The sequence below is a fragment of the Talpa europaea genome (assembly GCF_964194135.1).
Source record: "Talpa europaea genome assembly, chromosome: 7".
Classification (NCBI taxonomy): Eukaryota; Metazoa; Chordata; class Mammalia; order Eulipotyphla; family Talpidae; genus Talpa; species Talpa europaea.
This window is the reverse complement of record NC_140074.1, coordinates 95,204,211-95,231,994: the sequence shown is the minus strand read 5'-3', so window position 1 is coordinate 95,231,994 and position 27,784 is coordinate 95,204,211. Positions and strand designations below refer to the sequence as shown.

Sequence of the window (27,784 nt, the reverse complement as noted above, 5' to 3'; positions counted from 1 at the left end):
ACTTTCATCTTGTTAGTCTATTCTTACATTGAATATACTCATTTTTGAGGTTCTTTTTCTTCAAGATTCTTCCTGCTCTAATTTAAAATAATTTCTATGTAGGTCTGTTGACAGATATCATTCCAGGCTTCCTTACTTTTGATTCTAGGTTTTTTTTAATCATGATTTTTTTTTTTACCATTTAGATAATATTTTATTTGACTTTTCTTTTTTTAATTATTTTTTATTTTTTATTTTTATATTCCCCATACAATTGCTACCCCCTTATTTTGACCCCGATCCCACCCCTCCCGCCCCCTACCCCCCATAGAGTGTCTCTGGTTCATAGTTTTTGTTGATTTTGATTTTCACTTTCTTATAGTTATTCATTTTCCTGGTCCCTTATTGAAGTTTTCTAGATTTCTGCTATGAGTCAGACCATCCAGTATTTTTCTTTTTCTTTCTGGCTTATTTCACTGAGCATGATCCCTTCCTGTGCCATCCATGTTGCTGCAAATTGCATGTGTTTATCTTTTTTGAATGCTGAGTAATATTCCATGGTATATATGTACCACATCTTCTTGATCCAGTCATCTATTTTTGGGCATTTGGGTTGTTTCCAAAGCTTAGCTATTGTAAACAGTGCAGCTATAAACATAGGAGTGCAGGTGCTCTTTGGATTTGATGTTTCTGTGTCCTTTGGGTAAATACCTAGGAGTGGAATTGCTGGATCATATGGAAGCTCTATGTTTAGTAGGTCAAGAAATCTCCACACAGCTCTCCATAGTGGTTGGACCAGTTTGCACTCCCACCAACAGTGCAGGAGAGTTCCTTTTTCTCCACACCCTCGCCAACATTTGTTGTTGCTAGATTTTTTAATATGTGCCATTCTCACTGGTGTAAGATGGTATCTCATGGTATTTTTGATTTGCATTTCCCTGATTACAAGTGATGTTGAACATTTTTTCATTTGCCTGTTGGCCATTTGTATTTCCTCTTCAAAGAAGTTTCTTTTTAGCTCTTCTGCCCATTTTTTGACTGGATTATATTCTTTGTTGTTGTTGAGTCTCATCAGCTCTTTGCAGATTTTTGTGATCAGTCCTTTATCATTAGTGTTGTGTGCAAAAATGTTCTCCCAATTGGTGGGGTTTCTCTTTGTTTTGGTTATTGTCTCTTTTGCTGTGCAGAAGCTCTTTAATTTGATGTAGTCCCAGCTGTTTATCTTTGCCTTCACTATCACTGCTTTGGGTGATGTGTCAGTAAAGATGTCTTTGATGTGAATATCACATAGTGTTTCACCTATATTTCCTTCTATGTATTTTATGGTTTCAGGTCTTATGTCTAGTTCTTTAATCCATTTTGAGTTGATTTTTGTGTATGGTGTGAGGTAGTGGTCAAGCTTCATTCTTTTGCATGTAGCGACCCAGTTTTCCCAGCACCATTTATTGAACAAAGTTTCTTTACTCCAGTGCATATTCTTTGCTCCTTTGTCAAAGATTAGTTGACCGTAAATCTGTGGGTTTATTTCTGGATTTTCTATTAGATTCCATTGGTATGTATGTCTGTTCTTGTTCCAATACCATGAAGTTTTCATGATTATGGCTTTGTAGTAGAGTTTGAAGTCTGGGAGTGTGATGCCTCCATTCCTTTCTTTTTTTTTTTTCAGGAGAGCTTTGGCTATTCAGGGTTTTTTGTGATTCCATATGAATTTCATCAATAATTGTTCTATTTCTTTGAAGAATGACATTGAGATTTTTATTGGAATAGCATTGAATCTGTATATTGTTTTTGGTAGGATGGCCATTTTAATAATGTTTATTCTTCCAATCCATGAGCAGGGGATGTCTTTCCATTTCTTTGTGTCTTCTTCTATTTCTTTTAACAGTGTTTTATAGTTTTCTTTGTATAGGTCCTTTACTTCTTTTGTTAGATTTATTCCCAAATATTTGATTTTTTTTTGTTTCGATAATAAAAGGGATTTTTTTTTAATTTCTTCTTCCTCAGATTTATTGTTTGTGTATAGGAAGGCTACTGACTTCTGCGTGTTGATTTTGTATCCTGCAACTTTACTGAACTGATTGATGAGTTGAATTAGTTTTTCTGTGGAGTTTTTGGGGTTCTCTATGTATATTATCATATCATCTGCAAATAGTGATAGTTTGACTTCTTCTTTTCCTATTTGGATTCCTTGGATGTCTTTCTCTTGTCTTATTGCTCTGGCTAGGACTTCCAGTGTTATATTGAAAAGCAGTGGTGAGAGTGGGCATCCTTGTCTTGTTCCAGATCTTAATGGAATTGCTTTCAGCTTTTCACCATTGAGAATGATACTGGCTTTTGGCTTCTCATAGATGGCCTTTATGATGTTGAGGTATGTTCTTTGTATCCCAAGAATTTCAAGGGCTTTAATCATGAATGGGTGTTGCACTTTGTCGAAAGCTTTCTCAGCATCTATTGATATTATCATATGGTTTTTATATTTCTTTTTGTTGATGTGTTGGATAACTTTGTTGATTTTTCGGATGTTGAACCATCCTTGTGTCCCTGGAATGAATCCTACTTGGTCGTGATGAATTATCTTATGGATACATTGTTGGATTCTGATAGCTAAAATTTTATTGAGGATTTTTGCATCAGTGTTCATTAGGGAGATTGGCCTGTGATTTTCCTTTTTTGTGTTGTCCTTGTTCGTTTTTGGTATTAGTGTAATGTTGGCTTCATAGAATGTGTTTGGTATTGTCCCTTCCTTCTCAATTTTTTGGAAGAGTTTGTGAAGGATAGGCACTAATTCATCTCTGAGTGTTTGGTAGAATTCATTTGTAAATCCATCACGTCCTGGGCTTTTGTTTTTTGGGAGGTTTTTGATTACCATTTTAATTTTGCTGGTTGTAATTCGTCTGTTTAGGTGTTCTATTTCTTCTTTATCTAGCTTTGGGTGATTGTAGAGTTGTAGGAATTTGTCCATCTCCTCCAGATTGTTGAACTTGTTTCCATATAACTGTTCATAGTAGTTACTGATTATTCTTTTGATTTCTGCTGTGTCCGTTGTGATTTCTCGTCTTTCATTTATGGTCCTGTTTATTTGTGCTTTCTCCCTTTTTTCCTTTGTGAGCCTGGCTAGGCGTTTGTCTATTTTATTGATTTTTTCGAAGAACCAGCTCTTGATTCATTGATCTTTTGGATTGTTGTTTTAGTTTCAATTTCATTTATTTCTGCTTTGGTTTTTATTATTTCCTTTCTTCTACTAGTTTTGGGTTTTTTTTTGTTATTCTTTTTCTAGATCTTTGAGATTCGAGATTAGGTTGTTTCTTTGAGTTCTTTCGTGTTTCTTGATGTGAGCTTTTATTGCTATATATTTTCCTCTTATTACTGCTTTTGCTGCATCCCATCCCCATAGGGAATTGGTGTCCTCTTTTTTATTCAATTCAGAGAATTTTTTAATTTCTTCTTTGATCTCCTCATTAGTCCAGTGGTCTTCCAGTAGTGTGGTTTTTAATCTCCATGAGGTAGGAGAGTTCCTTGCCTTCTTTTTATGGTTTATTTCTAGTTTGATGCCTTCATGTCCAGAAAAGATGGTTGGTATGATTTCAATCTTGGTGTATCTGTTGATGTTTGTCTTGTGCCCCAGTATGTGATCGATCCTGGAGAATGATCCGTGTGCGCTTGAGAAAAATGTGTACTTCGTTTTTTGGGGGTTTAGTGTTCTATAGATGTCTGTTAAGCCCAAATTCTCTAGGTCTTTATTTAGAGCTTTAGTTTCTTTACTTATTTTTTGTCTTATTGATCTATCCATTGTTGATAGTGGTGTGTTGAAGTCTCCCACTACATATGTGTTTTCTCTGATGTCTGTTTTCAGAGAGGACAGCAGTTGTCTGATATATTTTGGTGCTCCTTCATTTGGTGAGTATATGTTAATGAGTGTTATTTCTTCTTGAAGTATTGTTCCCTTGATCATAATGTAGTGACCGTTGCAGTCTCTTTTTATCTTTTTGAGTTTGAAATCTGTTTTATCTGATATAAGTATAGCTGTCCCTGCTTTCTTTTTTGGTCCATTTGCTTGAAGGATTGTTTTCCATCCTTTAACTTTGAGTCTATTTTTATCTTTTGTAGCTAAATGTGTTTCCTGGAGACAGCAAAAGGTTGGGTTTTATTTCTTAATCCAGCCTGCATCTCTGTGTCTTTTTATTGAAGAGTTTAGTCCATTTACATTTAGAGTTAATATTGATATGTTAGCATCTGTTTTTGCCATTGTGTTTGTCTTTCCTTTGATTTTATTTATTTATTCTTTTAATAACTTTTTTTTTTTTTGGCCTTCTTTTGTTGTTATTCGTCCCTCTGAGATTCTGGCTTTAGGATTCCTTGTAGTATTTTTTGGAGTGGGGGTTTATTGGTAATGAAGTTCCATAGTTTCTGTTTGTCTGGGAAGGTCCTTATTCTTTCTTCATAGAGGAAGGAGAGCTTTGCGGGATAGAGTATTCTTGGTTGACATCTGTTTTCTTGGAGTCTGTTGACTATGTCCTTCCACTCTCTCCTTGCCCGTAGTGTTTCTTCAGAGATGTCTGATGTCAGCCTGATTGGTTTTCCTTTGAATGTTATTTGTTTCTTCCCTCTTGTCAGCTTCATTATTTTTTCCTTGTCCTGGATTCTTGGGAACTTTACAATTATGTGTCTTGCTGTATTTTTCTTTTCGTTGTGGAAGTTTGGTGTCTTCTTGCTTCTTGAATATCAATTTTCAGCTCCTTCTTCACATTTGGGAAGTTCTCTTCAATTATGTTCTGGAATATTTTCTCTGTTCCTACATCTCTCTCCTCTCCTTCTGGTATTCCTATAACTCTTATATTTCCTTTCCTCATGGAGTCAGATAGTTCCCGAAGTCTTTCTTCAGTCTTTTTTCCTTCATACTTCTCTTTCCTTTTCTGTTTTGGTTCTTTTTATTTCTGTGTCTTCAAGAGTACTTATCTGTTCTTCCATTTCATCTATTCTGCTTTCATTGCTTTTCCCAGAGTCATTTAGTTCCTCCATTAATTTTTTGATCTCCTGCGTTTCTTTTGCTTCCCTCTTTAGGGACTGAATTTCATTCTTCTGATCATTGTTTTCCTTTATGAGTTCTGTCATTTTTTTAATCGCAGCAATTTTAAATTCTCTTTCTGGAAGGCTCAGAAGTTCTTCCAAGTTATTGTCGTTGCAATTTGAGGGGTGGTTTTCTTTTTGTGGTGTGCTTTTTTCCTGAGGAGTTGTTAGGTTGCGTGTGGTTCTTCTACTCCCTACTGTCTTTTTTTTAATTTGTCGTATGCATTGGGACACTGTGTTGCTGGGACAGGCTGGCATTTGGGTGAACTTCTCCACTCCCCTCTGGCTCCTCTGGGATCCATCTGTCAGTTTCAAGCAGTCTTTACTGAAGAAAGGTCGCTGTTCTAAATTGCAGATATGGGGACACACCCCCCTGTGTGCCTGGTCTGCCCCAGTGGTGGGTTCCCGCTCCCCCTCTGGGCTTGGACTGCAGGCTAGAAGGGGCCTGGCGTGGGCGAACTTCCCCGCTCACCTCTGTCTCCTGAGGGAGCCTTCTGCTGGTTTCAGGCAGTCTTTACTGAAGAAATGTCCCTATTCTAAAATGGCGATGCCGGATGCACTCCCTGCGTGTCCGGTTTCGGGCACACTCTTCTGCGCACCTGGTCTGCCCTGGCCATGTGTGCCCACTCCCCCTGTGGGCTCAGACTGCTGGTTGGAAGGGGCCCGGCGTGGGCTAACTTCCCAGCTCACCACTGGCTCCTGTGGGAGTCTTCTGCTGCTTTCCAGCAGTCTTTTCTGAAGAAAGGTCCCTGTTCTATGGGGTGTTAGTGACTTTTTTTCTGGTCGCTAGGTGGCGTCAGAGATCTCTCCTAGTGTCCTTGGGGAGCTGTTTTTTTCACCCCGCGGAACAGGGAACAGAGTGGGAATGGTAGGGAAAACCTCAACGGCTTTGGGGTGCTGTGTCTGCCTTGTGCCCCACCGTCGTGGAGAGCCCACGCCCTGAATTTCGTGCCCCGGGTCTCAGTTCCAAATCCCTCAGGTCCAGGATGTCGGCTGTAGCCCAGTTCAGTGACCGCAGAAATGGCGCCTTTTGCACCCCGCTCCCGTGTCTGGGCGCCTGGTTTCTGATTACTCAGTGAGGGACTTTCACCTCAGTGAGGGCCCCCTAGCGTCTCCCTGCAAGCCTAGGTCGCAGGCGCGGTGACCTGGGCAGCCGCGATCCGTGTTTGCTTTTCAAGCGCTCTGCTTTTCTGTGCAAGCTTACCGGCTGGCCTGGGGTTGTGTGCAGGTCTCTGGGAGTCTCTGTTGTTCTCTAATGGTGCCTGGAGCCGTTCACTCACCTCCTCAGTGAATCTTGCAGGGTTCTCCACAGCTCCAGTTCACGGGGTGTGGTGGCTGAAATAGTTCCTTTCCACTCACAGTCCCGCTTGATGCGTAGTTTGTTCTTGTTGGTCATTTTAGGTTTTTTTTCCTCCTTTCTGTTGGTCGGAGAGTGCTGACTTTGTGGGTGGGGGAGGATAGCAGGGTTCTGCGCTTTCCTCCCTTCTAGTCCTCTTTTATGGCAACTTTCTTCTTCAGGTAGTTTGCTGGATTTGTCCGTTTATCTTCCATGTCCCAGTTCTTACTGGGACCTGCCGCTTTTCCTCCCTATTAACTTTTTTTTAATGGGAGATCTTACCCACAGCGTTTCCTCGCCACCATGTTGATTCTCCTCCTCATTGAATTTCTCTCTCTTTTTTTTTTTGTTTTTCATTCTTGTTTTGCTGTAGTTCTCCCTCAAGAAACTTTGTCTCTGATATTGCTGGTTTTCTCCAGTCTAGTGAGCCTCAAGTTTCAATGACGAGCCACATTGTGTTTCCTAGGAGCCTAGTGTGGGTGTTGTGAGCTGCCGGAAGACTGAGTGGGAGCTTTGTGCACAAGATTGCACCTTGGCCTTTACCTTTGTCTTTTCACTTGAATTAGCAGGTAGCTGACTTTCAGATCAAGGGACCTCAAAGAGAGTGGCAGGTATTTCAACTGGGGCACCAATACCCCAAGTGCAGTACTAATTTTCCTCAAAGAGTTTATTAAATTCCATTTTGACTATAGGTTAAATACCTGGCTGCACAATGGTTTGTGTTCTTGGGAATTGGTCCCTCTTCCTTTGAATTCCTTTCTAAGTACATTATGGCCCACATGCTGTACTCTTCTGCTTGATCTGTCAACTTCCTTTCATTTTCTTTCCAGAAATTTATTGTACACCTCTTTCTGAGTTTCCACATTTCTATGGATTTATTACTTTTTCTTTTAAAAAAAGTTTATATTGTCATTTTTAAGAGATCTCAGAGTGCCATCTCTAGGCAAACCATAGCCTCACTAGGAATTTTTGATGAATTAACTTTCAGAAGTTTAAGTAGACAGTGCAAATAAAAGTAGATAGAAAACATCTGTTCCAGGAAACCTTAATAGAGAGCACCTGTCTTATCAGAGGGACATAAAGAAGTTATGAAAAAAGAGAAGAAAAAAAACATAATATGGACATAATATGAAAAATAGAAAGGAAGAGTAAGATTCTGAATAAGAAAAAAATGCACAATGTGGGAAAGGAGGGTCATAAAGTCCCTTCAGACTCCCGAAGAGACTGAGAAGATGTGAATTGGCTTGGATCTAAGATATCAGCCTCTCAGCTATGTATGAGCCTCATCTCTGGACTAGGGGTACCTCTAAGGATCACACCCTTTAAAAGGAGACCACTCAGTCTGGTATTTAAGTTCCTCTATATAATGGTCCCGTATTACCTATTACCAACTCTTCCCCCCATCCCAATACCATTGTCTCTAGTTGTACTAAACTTTTTACTGATGCTCATACAATTTATATTTCCCACCACCCTCTACCCCTTTGATCACCCTATCCCTCTACCTGGAGGACTCCAAGACCATCTCTACTTATAAAAGTCTATTCAGTGAACTGGGGAGGAGAGGTTGGGAGTAGGGAAGGACAGATTGACCTAAACAAACACAACTGCAATAGACCAGGTGTTTTTGATGCTTTGCTTTCTTTTGTAAAATGTAACCCTTGAAAGAAAGCAGACACCACCTGTAATTCTATGTAGCCAGGATTTAATCTCCACCACTGCAAGTAGCACATGTTAGAAATGCTTCCAGGAATGCAGAGAAGTAGATATGCCTATAATCTAGAAGTTCCTCAAGGGGGAGCACTTGCTCTCCTGTGAAATAATCCAGTGGACTCTCTTGAAGAAGTAATGACTTTCCAGTTTTCTCTTCTGTAAAGTCTACCCTGGGGGCTTTGGGGAACAAATGACATGCAGAATATAAAACCACTTGAGAATGCTAAATTGATAATCGTGTGATTTCTAAAGATATTACTGTATGGGGGAAAAAAATCTTTCCATGTCCTTGTATCCTAGACCCTCTTTTGTGGCACTTGTCACATCCTGCTCCTGGGCATAGTGATTTTTGTGCAGGTACTTCTGTCAACAACATTTATACATGGTACCCGAAAAATGGTACCTTAAGCAAAATTGCACAGTCAAGATAACAGACTTATGGAAAAATTGGATTGGGGCAGACCACTCTCAAATTACAGAAGTATCTAAAACCCTAAAAATTTAACAATGTCTTTTAACCCCAATGAAACTGCTAGCACAGTTCAATCACTAAAGCATTAATACCTTGCCTCATGTGCACCAAACCTTTGCAGCCTTAAATCTGGGGGGTCTGTGCTTTCTTTCTCAAGAGGTAGGTAGGTCATGGATATATTCACTTCTAATAAAGACTATTTTAATCACAATCAAAGATATCATGTAGATAGGACCCTCTTCATTAATACACTGGTTTAACACATGAGGAAATATCTTCACCTGTCCTTGAGTCTCCCCATAAACAGTATAGATCACCATGGTTCCAATGGCCATGAAACTAGTTACATTTATATTAAAGTTTTAGATTTATTTCCTGAGGTCTATATCTATTGCCTAGTAGATTTGCTTTCTATTGTTACATAGAAAATTACGTCAAAACTAAAGATTTAAAACAACTCAATTTATTATTTTACAGTTTGGTGTCATAGGTCCAAAATGGATCATTGGACTAAAAAGCTTATTGTTGATGGATCACTTCTCACGCTAGAGGAGAAGTTCCCACATTCCCTGGATCATGGTCCCTTTCTCTGTCTTTAATGTGAGCAATGGCTAGTTGAGATTTTCTCCCATGGTGTCACTCTGACACTCTCCAACCTCCCTCTTTCACTTATAAAGACTTTTGAGAATATGTTGGACCACATGGATAATGTCCCCCGGAACCACTCCTCATCGCAAGGTCAGCAGATTAGCAATTTTAATTCCATCTGTGACCTTGCCATGTAACATAGCATATTCACAGATTCTAGGGATTAAGATGTGGATATCTTTGGTGGAGGACATTATTCTGCCCACCAGCCTAAGATTTTTACCTGTAAGAATGTATACCCTGGTCACATAAAAATATTTACAAGCTCAGAAAAAAATGCACATCAACCAACATGGCTGACATATCATACCATTGTCATTCCTCTGTAATTGTATATGAAATGATTATGTATTGTAGGGCTCTGTATTTCTTTGGTATCCTTACCACGTATTCTACATCGTGGGCCCAATAAGGAACAATTGAAATGAATTGGGTCATTACAAAATAGATAAATATTTGTACATCTAAAGCAACCCTTTGGGGTAAGAACAAAATGTAACCCACCATCTCAGAACAGAATTAAGAGACAAAGAAATCTCAAGAGGGAAAATCTCATGTACCTTGAGCACAAAGTTGTCTTCAGCTTGGAGCTTCAGATCCACTACTGCCTTCCTAACCAAGGCTTCAAAGTTGAGGTCTCGCCTTCTAGGGACATCCAGGGCTGGAAAGAGGTCCCCAATCAAGCCCATGAACACTGGCATGTCATCAGTCACAATCTTGGGAATGTTGAAATCTCGCAAGGAGCGCATAAGAACTTGGTCCTCAGGCCGATCAGGGTCTCCTCGCTTCAGGGATCCTGCCACAACTAGTACAGACTTGATGGCCCGCAGTCCCCAGTCATAGTGATCCTGTGAGAAGGCAGTGTGGGTTAGACCAGAGTTGCTGGGATGTGGGATACAATATACTTTGTCTAGTGTCTGCAAAATTACAGATATCATATCAGTATTAGGCACTTCCAAGGCCAAGACATAGGAAGGGATTAGTGACATGGAACATCATGATTATGGAATCCTAGTTTCTGACATTAGTTACTTTTCTAGCTGTAATGACAACAAAGCAGACAGAGAACAAACAGGAGTTGGGGGTCAGGGAGACTAAACTGAACCATTTCCATTTCTGGCTATAATTTTTACATTAAGAGGTAGAAAGGCTACCAAGGAGAGAGACATTTTTACTCTTAGTGATAGTCAGGCTGGGGTAACATGCCTTGGAGGCCTTCAAATTATCTGAGAAAAAGAGATTTAAAAAAAGTTCCTGAGCCTCCCCTGGTGGCACAGTGGTTTGAGCACTGGGCTATGAAGCTGCCCGCAGCCTCGGCAGCGCTGGTTCGATCCCCGGCCACCGCTGGCAAGGGTCCCACATGGTACACAGACCTCTCCTGCCGCACCTGCTGTTCCCCTCAGCAGTGTATTTCATCAGTCTGCCTGTTCTGTTCCCTGCTCTGGCCCTGGTGAATTCTCTCACCCTCCCGTGCTTCTGACTGTACCCAGTGTTTGTACGAACAAATAAATATTTTCTTTAAAAAAAGTTCCTTGGGCCTCCCCGGTGGCACAGTGGTTGAACGCTGGGTTGTGAAATTGCCCGCAGCCTCTGCAGCACCAGTTCGATCCCCAGCTGCTCCCCGGCCACCAGAGGAGGGTCCCACATGGCGCACAGACCTCTCCTGCCGCGCCCACTACTCCCCTCAGCAGTGTACTTCGGTCCTTCTGCCTGCTCTGCTCCCCACTCTTGCTCTGGTGAATTCTCTCACCCTCCCGTGCTTCTGACTATACCCACTGCTTGTATAAATCATAAATAAATAAATCTTTTAAAAAAATAAAATAAAAAAATCTCCTTAAAAATGTCATCAAAGGAAAATTGGTCACAAGTTCTGAGAACAGAGTCCATAGGAGAGCGGACCATACTGTTGACCCCAGGTCTCAGAGCACTATAGTGGGGGAAGTGGTGGGGTGTGTGGTTCAGCACAACAAAACCTTAACTCAGAACTAGGTTCAAGTCCCTTTTCAGTCTCTTACTTCTTAGCTGATCATTATTTAATTAGAGCTGTGATACATACTACAAAATAAGAATTTATTGTGTAATGAAACAATGAACATAGTGGCTATAACTGAAATTTACTGTCTTTCCATGAACCTGTGATTGCCCTGTTCCTTCTGGTCTTCACTGCACTTCTTTCTCTTCTGTGTTTGACTGAATTCTACACCCTCAGGCTTTCTTTAACATGTTTCTCCAAGGAAGTCTGATCCTTAGCCTACCTACAGCCACCATTCCTTCATCTTCACTGTATTAAACTCAAAGAGGACAAGTGTAGGTACTGTACAGCACAATAGGGAGAGGGCTGTGAACTGAAGCTACGGAAATAGGCAGGAGACAGAGCCCTACACAGTTTATGTGAGAGTGATAAGGGTATTGGTCTTTATACTAAGACCAGTGAGGAGCATATTTAAAAGATCACTCACCTGGTGGTTAAAGAACAAATTTGAGGAAGTAGAATAGAAGTGGAGAAACTAGCAGAGAGGCAATTCCAATAGTTTAAGCAAGAAATATGGATGTTTGAAACTGAAGTGGTAGTAGTGAGCATGGGAAGAAAATAAGATGCACTTGAGAAATATCCAGAGGGTAGAATGAACAATAGTTCATTCATGATGAGTGTAGGGCTGAGGAAGAAGACAAGTGTCAGGGATGACTTTCAGGGTTCCAGAATAAGCAAGTATGTAAATGATGGTCCAGTGTACCAAGGTAAAGAATGCAGGAGAAGTAGGTTTGGAGAGGCACTGGCAGGAAGAATAGTTCTAAATGCTGAGATGGAGGTGCTTCTTAGTCACTCAGTTGTTTCTCAGTCACTCAAGTGGATCTGCGATATAAAGCACTGAATATATAAGTTTAAACATCAAAAGAAAGGTTTGAGATAGAGTTAAGAGAGTAAGTCACTGCAGAGTTCCTCATAGACACCAGTGATCAGGTATTGCTAAGTATTCTGTAAGGGACAGTTCTGTGATCAAGCCATCCTGAAAAATGCAATGTAAAATATGAACACAAATCTCTATTGTAAAAGTGAACAGATCTTCTCATGTTTATGTGCACAGTGACTCAGTGACTCTCTAACAGAGCACTCTAATATGCTCCCCTACAGCCCATTCATAGCTAGGACAATCACATAATTGGTTGTCCAGATTAGTAAGGTAGCATACCTGTTTGGAGAGAAGCTCTTTGCATAACTGGTAAAGAGTGATGAATTTTCGGGCTAATACCCGGGCTTCAATGAATCCTTCAGCCACCAGCATGATTTCACAGATCAATTCAAAGTCTGGAACAACCATCGCACAAGGCCTGTGCACAGGGGGACAGAGGGCCATGACCCAAGCACAAAGCCAAAGGGGAGCTCATAAGATAAGAAACAATGGCTCAGATCACAGACAGAGGCATTTGTGAATATAAAAACTTAGATCTTAGCAATGATTTTATCTAATACTTTCTATTTAAATATAACTTAAGGATAAAGGAAGTGAACTCTCTTGTTCATGGTGATAGATGGTGAAGGATGCTAGAATGAGGGGCAGAATTGGGGCTACAGCTCAAATCCTGTAACTTGAGTCCAGTGTGTCTTAAACAAGGCACAGATTTTTAGTAAAGCAAGTTGTCTAGAATAAATTAGGAACAAAGATTGAGAGACTGAGTCCCTCAATGTCCATAAGAAATTAGGAACTTATTCCTCATCTTCAAGATGGATACCCCCTCCAAGCACTTAGGGCTTATTCTGTACTTACTTGCATGCACATATAAATATTTGATATCTAAAGCATACATTTATTAACCCTACCTTGTCACAAATGTCATATACTATAATATAGAAGTGGATTTTTGTCTCTATGTAAGGATGTATACACGTACTATGAATACACATACACACATATGAAATGACGTGTTTCCTCTGTCTCTAGAAATATTTGATTTTTAAATTATTTTTATTAACTTATTAGTTAATAAGACTTATCTTTTTATTTCAATTTTAAAATTTCATTTTAAGGAGTCTAAGAGGTATTTTTTATTAATTTTTCCAACAGCTTTTCAAACAGATTTGATTTTCAAGTGCAGTTTTCCTTGAAATTATTTCACATTACTTTTAAATTCAAAGAAGCAATCAAACACTTAGATTCTCAAGTGTATTTTTGAATCTGAAGTGAGTAAGGTTAAATATGCTTCCATACAATGGAATGCAATATGGCCGTGAAAAACCATTAGTATTTACACTTGTACAATGTAAATGTTGACATTTATATTTGTTGTTTAAAAATATTTTTCTGTTTCCCCACCAAATTATCTTCTATGCTATTAAATTTGGGGGGATGGGATGTGAGGAATGATTCTTTATTATGGTGATAACCCACCTCTATTATTATTTGTAACTAAGTCTTATTTAATAAAATCATTGTATAATAAATAGAAAATAACACAGTATTCTGTGGCACCCATTTAGACTGCTTGTTCAAATTCCAACAATCTCTTAATTGTGCGGATATGCCTGAATGAGGAGTTACACCCCTCTAATAATATAGAAACTTGCCACCCTGAGGACAGTTTAAAAGTGAGGGACTTAAGTATACAAGGAACTATCCAGTGTCCTCTTAAGTCTCCGCATCCCCAAACAGAGAGCAGTGGGTCTCTCTGTCCAGAGATGAGACTAATAGCTTTGTCATAACTCCCACAGACTCTCTCTTAGGTAACAGTTTGTGGGTGGAAAACCAGAAGTCATCAAGTATCTTTCAGGTTTCTCTTCATTGGGCTGATTTCTCCTTTGTAAAAAAACAACAAGAACAACAACAAAAAAACAACCTAGAGACCCTAGGCCCTGCAAGAAAATGTATTTCTGTTTTCTTATCACAATAAACAAGATTTTAAAAACATAACAACATCCACTAGTGGCAAAGATAAAATAAAAGAGGTACTCTCAAGTATTGCTACTAGGAGTGTAATTCAACACTACTTTTTTAAAAAAGTAATTTGGTTATGTGTATCAAGAGTCTTAAAAATGTTTCTCCTCATTCATTCAATGATTCCACTTCTGGGAATCTAGCCAAAGAAAGTAATCATGAATATAGGAAAAAAATACTTACATATAAGATGCATGAATTTATTTTAAATGTTTGAAACAGTTTTAATATTTAACTATGGGGTGCTAGTTAATTACATTGTGAACCATGTATTTGATAGAATAAAATGCTGTCATGGAGCAAAATTTGTTAAGTATATCTAATAGGAAATTACTGATGTATGATTATGATAGATTATGAAATGAAAAACAAAATTATATAAAAATGTATATAGAACGCAAGCAGAGATTACAAATGTATGAATTTAAAATGTACCCTAAAAGAACAGAACATAAGCAAAAAAGCAAAATAAGATTTTACTGGTGATGGCATTAACAGTGATTAAAAAAACCTATCTTTTCAAATTTCCTCTAATATACTTATACCAAACATTTTTAGTGGGAAAAATAGACTTCTGTTTTGAGGCCTCGAGGAGGGCAGAGCTAACGCTCACCTGAAGAGAGCTTTGAGGTTTTCAGGTAGTTCGGTGCGGCCAGCATAGCCCGGGTTCATGGTGATGAAGATACCCACAGAAGGATTCAGGCTAATCTCTTCCCCAAGGAAGTTGAACCGCTGCTTCTTATCTCGAATTGCATCTTGAATGCTTTTTACCTGGTAAAGAAGTCAACAGAAAATACCTCCACTGCATTTCAGTGTTAGGATAGTTGCTAAAGCAAGGAGTATCTGGTTACACACATCTCGAGAACCTATATTGTGGCCCCTTTCACTGAAGGACTGTGCACTAGGGTGCACAGTCACTGCACCCTAGACCCTTTACTGATGCACATAGGGTGCATGTCAATGGAAATATGGCTGCCCATATTCCTATATATACATATATCAAGAGTTAGAGGAGTTTGCCCAAAGTTACACATCTACTAAGTGATGGTGTCTGGATTTGAATGCAGACAAATGAATTCTGAAGCCTGGGCTATCGACCATTGAGTTTGTTCTAAGAATAAAGGAAATAAGGTCATATAGAAAATGCTCAGTGTAGCAGCTAACATGGAAATTGCATGTGACTATCATCATTGTAACTGTGGTCTCTTGTTTTAACCTCTTGCAGCCACTCCCCAGATTATATCTCAACAACAAACTTCAAGAGCACAGGCAACCTTTTGGGATGGTGTGCCTGTGTATAATGAAAAGAGCCACAATCACCATGACAGGCTAGAGCCAGTTCCCCAGGACTACTAGGGCCTTCCTAAAGAGAGTAGACTTTATTAAAATAATGAGGTCTGGAGCCAGGGGGAGTTTAAGCTGAAACTTGACCTGTTCAGATGTAAGATCTAGATCACTCATATCAGTGAGGAGAAACAGAAATGAATTGCACCCATTTTTTCCCCACACTTGGTACTTTGGGAAACATGAAAAATTATCAGCAACAGGAGGAAGGAATACGAAAGGTATACACTTGTTCAATCAGGCCCCAGGAGAGCTCTGAGTATTACCAGGCTCTTAGGGATCTGGAAAGCAAAACCTGAATGTTATAGTCAGGGTGCTTAGAAAAGCCAAGAGTTCTGTGAAAACTAGGCTGCAAGGGAGAGAGTTTGTGTGTGTGTGTGTGAAGGAGAGAGAGAGAGAGAGAGAAAGAGAGAGAGAAAGGGAAAGAGAGAGAGAATGATAGATTTGGACCATAAACAGAGAGAGACAGAGAAAGGAGGAAGAGACAGAAGAGAGGCAGCTGGACCATCAACCCTTAAGCAAGCTCTCTCCAGTGCCTGCTAGGGCTCTGTTTGCCAGGACACATAATGGTCCTACAATTAGGATTCAGTTCCTTTCCTAAAGTGAAACACTAATGACTGAATGCATTTTGGCTCTCAGCAATTAGTTTGAGACTGAAACTTCTTTTCTATGTGCAGAATATCAATGCCCTTCTTGCAAAGGCCATCTCTAGCACCTGCTTTGCCAGCCAACAGATCCAGCTCTGCTGATTCTTGCGGTAGTGAGGAACCTGTTGCCATGCTCAACACTGCAAGTTCTGTGAATGCCAAATGCTGTGTCTCTCCTTCAGTCCCAGTCCTCCCATCTGAAGATATACTGAGCACTCGCCTTGTTATGGAGTGGGAAAATAAGTTTAATTACCATTTCCAAATTGCTCTGACACCTTTGGGTCCAGGTGAAGGTAAGAGCCCAGGTCCTGCCTGTTGTTCACTCTGACTCAGCAATCCCTCCTACAAGACTGAGGCCCACAAACCTCATGCTCAGGAGAATTTACAGTGCACTGTGGGATTGGTAACATCTGTGCTTTTGTGTAAAATTCTGTAGGGGGTGCCTCAAGGGAGTGTGTAATGCAGTTAACATTGGAGCATCAGAGCTAATAGGCTCTGTTAGGACAGGAGACTCTGCCTGGCATTTCTTTACTACAAAAAGTCACTGGAATATGATTGTGAACAGGTCAGAATATAATTTTGCCCTGATAAAGTTCAGGCCTGGGCAAAGTTCAGAAATCCTTCAGTATACCAGGGACAGAAGTGGTCTGGGATCATATGAATTGACATGGTAGCCCAGGAGGAGGTGTATACACAAGTAGGCACAGGATGATATCCACAGGGCCAGGTACACTCCTCACTCAATATGGGTCTGTTATGCCTCTAAAGTCCCATCACTTTGGAAGAAAATAAAAACAAAGTAATAACCGACATTTATAGAGCACTTGAGATGTACCAGGTCCTATTTGGAGTATTTTACATGCTTTTCCCATTCAGTTCTCTTAGCAGATATATGAAATGGGTAGATTTTACCACATAAAAAGACAAAAGAAAAACAACAGAAACTGCTAGTGTTATGTAAGATGTTAAAATTAAGGGAGGCTAGTAGAGGGATATTTGGAAACTATATTATTCTTGCAACTTTTTCTATAAGCTTAAAATTAGTTCAAATTAAAAAGCTGAAAGAAATAAAACCTTGCCCGATGTCTGACAGTTGGTAAGTGGGACAACCAAGTTAAAAGTAAGGCAATCTGGAGCCAAAATACATACATTTACCCACATTGCTTTTGATCAGAAGGAACAATGTGCCAGCTATGAACAGTGTCTCATCAAATATATACAGATTTGGAGTCATTTGTTTTGCTCTGAAAATTATCATGTTTGATATAATTTAGAGACATAAGTTTTTATAAAATAAGAAAAGGTGCTTTTCTCACCCATTCAGGAAAATAAACAAAAATGGAAAACTGTGTAGAAACCAGAGGATGATTTGCACCCACCCTCCTTAAGGGGATACTTGGAAATATCTGGAGACAACTCCAGGAGAAGGTGCTGCTCACATTGGTTGGGTAGAGGCCAGGGATGCTGCCAGACATCTTACAAGGCATCGGACAGATTTTGCCATGAAGGATTATCAGGCCCAATATATTAGTGCTGAAGTTGAAAAAAATTTGGACCAAGTAGTTTACCAAAGAAGAAACTGAGGCCAAGAAGATATGTTACTCATCTACCATACCACAGCTTATGTCCCTGGGTCCCAGCAAATTCCCATACAAATTCTTAGCCTCACCCCAAAGGGGTGGTATAACAAATCCTCCAGATAATTCTGATGCAGTTTAAAGATCAAGAACCACTCTAGACCAGTCAATTGTTGAATTTGTAGTTATACCTGCTTCTGCCCCCAGGTCTCCCCACGCCCCTCAATGAACCTGAGTTCTCCACTCCCTTCTGCACACCTGCCATGAAGAGGACTTGTTACTGCCATCCCGGACCAGCTTGGCTGGATCTTGTACCTCTGATGCGAACCTAAACTCCACACTCCTCCAGGATGTTTTTCTTATTTGTCATTTTCCCTCTCAGCAGTGATTCTCAAAGTTTACTTACTGAACATGAGTCATGAGGAAGTGTGCTTTTTTTAATAAAAAAACCTTTTTTTCCCCACCTTAAACTGGACGTCCACATCCTGCCACAGACCAACGAAATCAGAATCTTGGGGTGGGAGGGAAGGGAAGTGATTATCTCTCCATTTGTGCATTACCGTTTTCCAGAACTGTCCAGGCAATTTTAATTTGCATCCAGGGTTGAGATTACTGTGCCAAAGCAGCATGTCTCCAACTTTATTGTGTGTATGTATCACTGGGGACTATGTGAAAAAGCAGAGGCTGTTTCAGCAGGTTTGCAGTGAGTCTGAGAGCACTTCTCAAACATTCCCTGTGGATGTTGATGTTGCTGGTCTACAACCTAAGTAACATAGGGCTTAGCACCCCTGACTGTACACTCTCAGGACACCTGGTGCTCCTTTCAGTATCCTTGTCACTGACCTACACTGCCCCACACCAATTTCATGACCCACCACTGCCCCTCATCCAGAGGGTTTCCCTTTCCAGTCTTGATGGTCTTCAGTCGCACTTCACGAGTGGAATTTATTTTATGACTTAGATTTTAGATACAAGGATAAGTTTAACTTCTCGATATTGCAGGCCAGCCCTGATTTCCAATGATCAATCCTGTTATCTGCACAAGCCATGAATCTTTGTCTGGCCGGGGATTTGATTTGCTATTTTAAGAATGTTATCTTTTCTTTCAAAGACTGGGAGTTGGTGACACAAAAGGTTCTGCCCCCACATCCTTCCATCCCAGCTCTGGCCTCACATAAAACATATAGAGCAGTAAAGTCATACTATTTCCCTGCTGGTAATATATTTTAAGGAGGTCATCAGCTAGCTCTGTGTGAAGTAAATTCTCCACCCACACCCTTTTATCTTGCCCACCTTCATTCTAGGAAGAGATACACTGTGGTCAGTCAAGAGAATGACCAGCCTTTGTTCCCAATGCCAGGTGTTATTCAAGGTCTACCAGGCTCACTCCCTGCTTCACTCTGCTGACTTCAGGAAGTACAACCCACTCCACACCTTTTACATATTTTTATTTTTCTGTGGTTTTTACCTTAGACTTGAAGTCCTTAAGTTACATGGGAAGCGCCCTTGGATCTGAGATTCTGGCATTTGTTCAGTTCCTGGAGTACTTAGAACATTGCTATCGTGGACTTGCTCCCGTCTTTGCTAACTTCTGCTCCTAGCTGCTCTCTTCCCCTATGTAGCACACTCTTGGGGCATCTGTTGAAAAGGAGGGAAGTAGCAGGGACACCTGGCCAGAGAGTATGGAGGGGGATAAAGGATAGGAGGTACAGGGTAGTGGAGTGTGCCCTAGAGGAACACATTCCTGAGTTCAGAGAGCCAAGGGCTAATGAGCTGACTGCAACAGTAATGACAAAATTCTGGGGAAAAAAGAGCACATATCTTAAACATTTTAAAAATAGCACAGTAATTGCTTTTGGAATTGCCACCCTTTATGCCAATTGGATAAGCAATTCTGCTTGACCAATATGACAGAGACATGAAAATTTCTCCCTACAAGGACACTGAAGCAAATTCACTCTGTAGAAGTTACTGGGTAAAGCACAGACAGGCAAGGAGGGGAGAAGAGGAAAGGCAGAGGAATAGAGGGGAGGGTGAGAGAGAAGAACTGTCGCAGCTGGTGCAGCTTCTGAACCAATATGCCAGGCTGGATTACCATGTGAATAATTAAGCACAATTTTCTCCTTGGATGGGTATATGATTTAAAATGGTACCAACTCAGATTTTACCCAAGCTGTTGTCAGACCACTTGCTTGAGAATATCTCTTGTGGGTGTGTTTCTAGACTGGTATGTGAAAACATAAGAGAATTTCAGGTTGAATTTGTTTAACTCAGAAGCAAAAGGGATCTTGGAGAAGCCATGACTAACTTTACGGTAAGTAGCTTCAAAATAAGACAAACTCACAGTGTCTATCTATTAGGTAGTAGGGACAATGGCTATTGGGCATTGTCTTATTCATTAGGAGGCTGTTAAGCTTGGTAAGAAAGTCCAACATTGGGCCAACTAAGAAGTAAGGAGTATAAAAGAGAAAGGTAAGGCGAGGCTGTGGACACTCTTTCCCTGTTCTATATGTCCAAACCTACTTCTCTCTAACCAATTTCCTTCAGTGTTTGGATATTAATGATAGCAATCATTATCACCACCACCATCACCACCATCTTCATGGGCACTACCATCATCAGCACCAAAGTCACCATAATGGAGACTAGTATTTATTGAGTGACTACTATCCGTAAGGCTTTCGAAAAAGTGTGTTATACATGTTAACTCATTATTAATTATTACAGCCACATCAAGTTGGTACTACTATTAACCCCCTTTATAGCCCTGGAACTTGAGGCAGGGATTTACCCAAGGTCATATAGTTAGTAAATGGCAGAGCCAAAATTAAACATTGGCAATCTGGTTTCAGAGCTTAAACACATAACCACTTTCCTATTTCTTTGCCTGACTCAGGTAATAATGATAACCCCACTCAAGTAACAATGATAATAAACTTCATCGGGCCTCCCCTGGTGGTGCAGCAGTTGAGCGCTGGGCTGCGAAGCTGCCCACAGCCTCTGCAGCGCTGGTTCTTTCCCTGGCCACCGGCAAGAGTCCCACAATGGGGGCAGACCTCTCCTGCTGCGCCTCCTGCTCCCCTCAGCAGTGTATTTCATCAGTCTGCCTGTTCTGTTCCTGCTCTGGCTCTGGTGAATTCTCTCACCCTCCCGCGCTTCTGATTGTACTCAGAGCTTGCATAAATAAATAAATAAATCTTTAAAAAAAAATAAACTTCATCACCACCATCACCATCACCACCATCATTGTGGTTACCATCATCACCATAACCATATAACTACCACCACCACCATCATCATCACCAATATCACTGACATCTTTATTATCATTATCACCAACACCATCATTGTTGTGGTCAAAAGAACCTATTTTTATAAAATCCCAATTGCATGTTGAACTTGCTTACACAATCACTGGAGTCCAAAAATGGGCCCTCTGCTCACCATGGTCTGGCTTACACTGTCTATATTTCTTTTGAGTTTCTTGAGAAGGAAACATTGATTCCACAGATGTAACTTCTCATAAAGTGTGACCTGTATTTATCTGAGGGCAGTCATGGTAGTAGGACCTGGTCAATGATAACTCTGAAATCTGCCACTTGCAGTCAGAACTGAGAGCACAGGAAGTCATAAAGGCGAGGATGAGAGAGGTGAACATAAAGGTGGTAATGCAAACAAAGGATAGTGAGCAAGGGAATAAAAATATGGAGGAAGACATTAGACATTAGGTATATAAAGAAGGAGTAAGAAGAAAAGTTCCAGGAACACATTATAAGAGTGGCTCATCAAACCCGATAGCCACAATAGAGAAAAGCCTATGCCACCCTCTAGATTTTCAGAATCACTTTATCCTAGAACTAGTTCTCTGAGAAAGGTTTATTTCACTTATTTACTCCTCATCTCATACTCCAAATTCAAGCAGATGTTTTAGGGACATCAATTCTGCTTCCAGGAGTGAATGCAGTCAGTTAACATGTTTTGTTTGTCTGGCTCAGGCTGCTTTATTATTTTTTTAAATAACTTCAATAAGCTGCCAACTTCTAGAAATTTAGAGATTTTTAATAAAAGTCTGGACTTTCAGCTTTCTCTTTAAAGTTTAAAGGATCTGGCAACACCGACTTCAAATTCTTGCAAGGCAAAGGTGTGCTGGCAAGATCTTTAATAATCAGTTCTCCTGGAAAACAAACATGTTGTTGATTTGTAGAATTGGCACTTTGATGGTGGAAATACTCCCACTGTAGCTGATTTCAAGCTTCCAGTGTGTCAGCACTGAAACGCACACAATCAACTCTTGTGAACCAAGCTAGTCAAGGGTTTTCATTCCAGGGGATTATTCAGGCTATCTTTTGACTTCCTTCTTTTACTAACTCCTACTGAGCCAGACAAGACTCGGGAAATTAAAAGCCATATGTCATCTCTGGAACAAGAGAAGAGTCCTACACTTCGGAAACTTTTAGGAGCTTCACCAAGAAACAGTCTGGCCCAGAGTCAGGCAGTAGGAGCACCAACTGGCTGTCAAATGTGAAAGATGGAAAGTCTGACCACTTTGAAAGGTGAGGGGAGTGAAAGGACCCTGCAGAGCCTCCTACCATTTATGGACCCCAGTGGCAGCTGGAGGTGAGAGTGAGTCCCAGAGTTAGCTGATGGTATAAGTGCCACTGTTCAGCCAGATGGATGTGGCAGCACATGCCCACAGCTCCAAGTGCAGCTGACCTGTGACAGGGACAGGATAGCTGGATAAGGAGGTGACAACTTGTGAAGAGTATATGGATGGAGGCTGACTCCTTTCGGGGCAGAGAGAGAGGATGCTGCCCCAGCAGGTGCCCCTTACCATGCAAAAACCTTATATTTGCAGTTCCCCACCTTTCCTTCCTAAGAAAAATGTCAGTTAAAGCTAAACTTTTTCCTTTGTTTGGACATGAAAGAATAAAACAGAAGGTCCAGAGGGACCAAAGAGTCCCTCATAGCTCTAATTTAATTTTTCTGTGGTGTATACATATTGCTTCAGAAATAAAAGCAAGTGGCAAGAGGAAAATTCAACCATTTTTTTGTTGTATTGTGTGTGGGCACAAAACAGGAGCAGCAGTCATGCCAATTGTCCCAAGCACCTGGTCGCAGTTTCTGTCATTACATGGTACCCTGATACTTGCTTTGTCTTGTTGAGGCAAATAGGGGTTTGGAATAGGGGTGGAAGCTCTGAAACCATGAGATACCACTGGCAGGAAAAGGGGGAACTCAGCTTCAGATAGCAGCACTTGAACTAGCTGGCAAAGGATGTGCTTCACTGTGTTGACTGAGGGGTTTTGTGGAGGAGGATGGTGGTTTCCTGATTATCCTTTGCAGCTCCAATAGAAGACCCACTGATTCTCCTACTGCCAGCCCCTCCCCAAAACTGTACCAAGTAGAGGGGCTATTTCCCTTTCGGAAATCTCCAGGGATTCCTTCTTGCCAACTGAAAAAGGCATAATATATATCATGGCATTTTAGTCTGTCTACTATTTGGTTAGAACCTGCCTCGCCAGTCTTATTTTATCCTCTAGTGTTTTATTCTCCAAACATCAGACCTATGTCCAGACATTCACCTGGATGAAGGGTGGGTTGCTCGGTTCCAATCCTAACCTTGCATTTGCTGACACTGTACCTTAGAAAAAGTTACTTTTCTTCTCTAGGTGCTCTCTCTCATTTTATATATATTTATGTATATATATATTTTTTATATATTATTTTATATGTAGTGGGGAGTAGTGGTCCGCTGAGTTACTGTGGGTATATAAGAAACCTAAGAGGTTATATAAGATATAAGATATATGAGAGTATGTAATATAACAAACTTTCAACAAAGGCTTGTTCATTTTCCCACCCATTTCTGCTACTCCCACTGTCTATGGGATCCTTGTCTAAATCCAAATTTTCTTCATTTTTTAAAGGTCTGGCTTCAAGGTAATGAATTTAGAAGTCTTGTCCCATACTGAGTTAGAAATGGAATTACTTATGGAACAGTGAAGGGTTCTCAAGTCTTTCAAGAATTCAAGTATTTTGAAATTGGGATTCATATCTTATTCAGCTTAGAATCCATCATGCTAGTCTTTTTTATTAAAGTTATATATTTATATATATTTTACATCATTGTTCATTTTTGTGCAATATTTGCTTTCTAACATCAGGTGTAGTCCCCATAAAATTCCCACCACCAATTCACCCATGCACCACCACCATAGTCCCTTGTGCTCTTCCCTTCTCTATTTTGATCCCTCTTATTCTCCCTCCCTCCCCAGCAGAATGTCTCTATTTATAGTTGTCTGTTAGTTTTGTTTTTTTATTTATCATAATTATTTTTTCCTGATCCCTTATTTGTCTCCCCTATACTCCTCCTATAAGTAAAACCATCCAGTATTTTTCTTTTTCCTTCTGGCTTATTTCACTGAGCATAATCCCTTACAGCCCCATCCATGTTGCTGCAAATGGCATGAGTTTATCTTTTTTTGATTGCTGAATAGTATTCCATTGTGTATACATACTGCATCTTCTTGATACAGTCATCTATTTTGAGGCATTTGGGTTGTTTCCGTACCTTACTTATTGTAAAAGGTGCTGCAATAAACACAGGGGTGCCAGTATCCTTTTGAATTAATGTTTTTTGTGTTCTTTGGATAGATTCCTAGGTGTGGAATTACTGGGTCATATGGTAGCTCCATTTTTAGTAGCTTGAAGAAGCTCCACATAGCTTTTCATAGTGGTTGAACCAATTTGCATTCCTACCAGCAGTGCAGGAGAATTCCTTTTTCCTTTTTCTCAGTGCAGGAGAGTTCCCAATGTTTGTTGTTGCTAGCTTTTTTTTTTTTTTTTTTTTTTTTTAATATGCTTCACCCCTAGGGCCTCCCCTGGTGGCGCAGTGGTTGAGCCCTGGGCTGCAAAGCTGCCCGCAGCCTCTGCGGTGCCGGTTCAATCCCCGGCCACCGGCGAGGGTACCACATGGCATGACAGACCTCTCCTGCCACATCCACTGCTCCCCTCAGCAGTGTATTTCGTCAGTCTGCCTGTTCTGTTTCCCGCTCTGGCTCTGGTGAATTCTCTCACCCTCCCGTGCTTCTGACTGTACCCAGTGCTTGTATAAATAAATAAATAAATCTTTAAAAAAAATATGCTTCACCCTGGTTTTGATCATGGCACTTTATATGTTGTGGGTTTTCCATAAGTACTTTTGGATGACTTGAAAGACAAGTGACATAGTTAAATAAAATCTGACCATAAAGATGTGCTCTACTCAACAAAATTCAAATCCTAATTTTAAATATAATTTAAGTGAATTAGGCTGAGAAATGGAGCAATTTGCCCAGACTCTCAGGAAATAGAAGAGCTAGGGCCTCCCCGGTGGCGCAGTGGTTGAGCACTGGGTTGCGAAGCTGCCCACAGCCTCTGCAGCACCGGTTCAATCCCTGGCTGCTGGTGAGGGTACCACATTGTGCACAGACCTCTTCTGCTGCGCCCACTGGTACCCTCAGAAGTGTACTTCCTCAGTCTGCCTGTTCTGCTCCCCACTCTGGCTCTGGTGAATTTTCTTACCCTCCCGCACCTCTGACTGTACCCAGTGCTTGTAATAAATAAATAAATAAATAAATCTTAAAAAAAAACCAGAACAGCTAAATATTAAGCCCCAATATGATAATTTCCAAAGTCTCTGCCCTTTCCAAGGACCTGAACACTACCATATAATTTGATCTTCTCTGCAACCCCTAGGAACCAGGTGGACATTTATTCTTCAATACTATTTTTCAGAAAAGGAAATGAAGTCCCACAGCCAGCAAATGGATTTGCATTGGTAGGAATCTGTAGGATATCCATTGCTTCATTCAGTCCCCATTTTAGAGGGCTGAGGAAGAGGCATGGTATGGCAAACAGGATAGGGAACAGGAAATTGGATAAGGACAGGTGGACTTTCACAATGCTTAGCATGGAGATCATGAAACTCCCACTGACTCTGGTTGCCATACCTGCACTGCCACTACTGAGAGGACCTCCACGGAGATTCGGTTAAACTCATCAAAACAGCCCCAGGCACCAGTCTGTGCAAGTCCCTTGTAGATGTTACCACAAGACTGCAACAAAAATGTACAAAGATTAAATTACTAAGAGTGCCAGGAAAATTCAACCGATGCTTATCAATACGTGTTTAAATCATTTTTTATTCTTTTTATTGTAGATACCTCTAGTCCCCTGAAGACCATTGGTTACAAACTTGTATTAAAATTTCAAGAACAATTAAATTTTTGATGGCTATGAGTGCCAACATAAGTCATGGGATCAAACAGAACCTTTTCAAGACACTTGGACCAAAATCCCTTTAAAATGTCATCAGGCTTGCATTACTGTTGATTCTGTAGCTTTCAAAATCCCAGGAAATGAATAAAAGATTATTTTTCTTGCACCATACGGACAAAAAGCCTTCCACTCAGACTTCAGCATGTGCTGATGGAAAAGTTTATGTCTGTATTTTCAAATTCATGCCAGAATACCCAGGTTTCTCAGAATGATATGAAACTGGAGATGGGATTGGGAGGTGATAACATCTATAGAAAATAAATTATGGGTAATTCTTTTCAAATGAGAGCAAGGAAAAATTTTCAAAGTGATTATCTGCCCTAAAAAATAAAAAACATTTTGGGAATTAGTGAACCATTGAGTAACAGAAGAGGAGAGGTTAGTGGGAGATATTCTTAAGGCCATTGGCAAGGAGACTTTAAATGCCAGGAAATAGTAGAAAATACCCATTCATTTACTTAGTGAGTAGTTTTAGATGCTCAGTTCTATGCTTAGCTCATGTCTAGGCACAGAAAGCTCAGTCCTTCAAGAAACTCCAGTTAGGTTGTGGAGAGTAACTTTAAATAAAGAGGTAAATTTTCAAATAGTATTATAGCAGCACTTTCCAAAGTTTATTCCATGGAATGCTGAATCTGGGAGATATTCCTTGAGGAAAGGGGTTTTTGGTCAAGCCAATTTGGGAAACACTACAATCTATGATCCACTTTTGCCAATCTACAATATATATCAACATTTTAAGTACTCTGAGAAGTACTGAAAAAAATAAATTAGTTTAACTGCTATAGGATGAGAAAGAACAATAAGAGTAGGTGGGAAGCCTGGAAGTGAGAGGTGTGATGATGGAAGTATTGGCACTGGAGACTGAGTGTGATTAAGGAAGGAAGAACATGAAGAAATAAGGTGTCTTAAGATTTCCACCACGGATCATGGGGAAAAATGATATTATTAGTGCTGATGACATGATGAATCTAGCTATTTCTGTTCTGGAGCCTGAAGGGTCATTCTGTAGCCCACCCCTTCAAGGTCAGATTGTCTAAATTGCTAAATGTCCTTCCTTTTTTCATTCAACCCATCTCACATTTTTTCCTGCTTCCCAACCCACTCAAATGTACTAGACCACTGTTTTAATTTCTTTATTCTCTGGAGACAATGAAATAGAAAGTGTTGCTGTGAGTATCATGAATGATACATCAAAATGCCACCTGGTGAAGTGCACAGCAGCTCTTTCTGACCCTCAATCCATTTCTCTCCTCATCACAGCTAAGCTCTTTGAGGCAAACTCAGGGGAGAAGTCAGAACCAGGGCAGGGACGAACATGAACTGCACATAGAACTTGGTCATTTCTTTAAAGCTGACATTGGGCTAGGCTATGTTAAAATGTCACATACCCTGTTTGGTATTCACCCAAACCTTAAACAGCCTTGGATCTCACTCCCTTCATAATGCTGTTTCAGACCAGAATATTCCAGAACTTAGAGTTAGTAGACAGACATTAACACTCAGGGTGACACTGTATCTCCCTATCTCCTCTAACTGCATTTATTCTTATTGTCTTTCCAAATAGGTTCTCATCTATCTGTCTATCTTTCTATCTATCTATCTATCTATCTATCTATCTATCTATCTATCTATCCATCCATCCATGTATCTGTTAATCATCTAGCTATCTGTCTATTTTTGTATTCTTCCATGATACCCAAAATATGCTGAGCAATGGTGATTACTCACTAAATTAACTTGATTGTTCAAGT

At 40.3% G+C, this 27,784-nt stretch overlaps 1 protein-coding gene across 3 annotated transcripts in view; it reads right to left on the bottom strand.

Moving 5' to 3' along the window:
* DNAH9 (dynein axonemal heavy chain 9) overlaps nt 1–27,784 on the bottom strand; it is a gene marked incomplete at its 3' end in the record, with an annotated part of 308,650 nt that overhangs the window by 179,895 nt on the left and 100,971 nt on the right. For all 3 annotated transcript variants that reach the window (XM_084236563.1, XM_084236562.1, XM_084236564.1), the window contains exons 28-31: nt 25,706–25,810; nt 14,760–14,917; nt 12,407–12,545; nt 9,776–10,063 (exon numbers count right to left, since the gene is read on the bottom strand). In XM_084236563.1, coding sequence (XP_084092689.1) covers nt 9,776–10,063; nt 12,407–12,545; nt 14,760–14,917; nt 25,706–25,810 — 690 coding nt within the window. The remainder of the gene's footprint in view (nt 1–9,775; nt 10,064–12,406; nt 12,546–14,759; nt 14,918–25,705; nt 25,811–27,784) is intronic.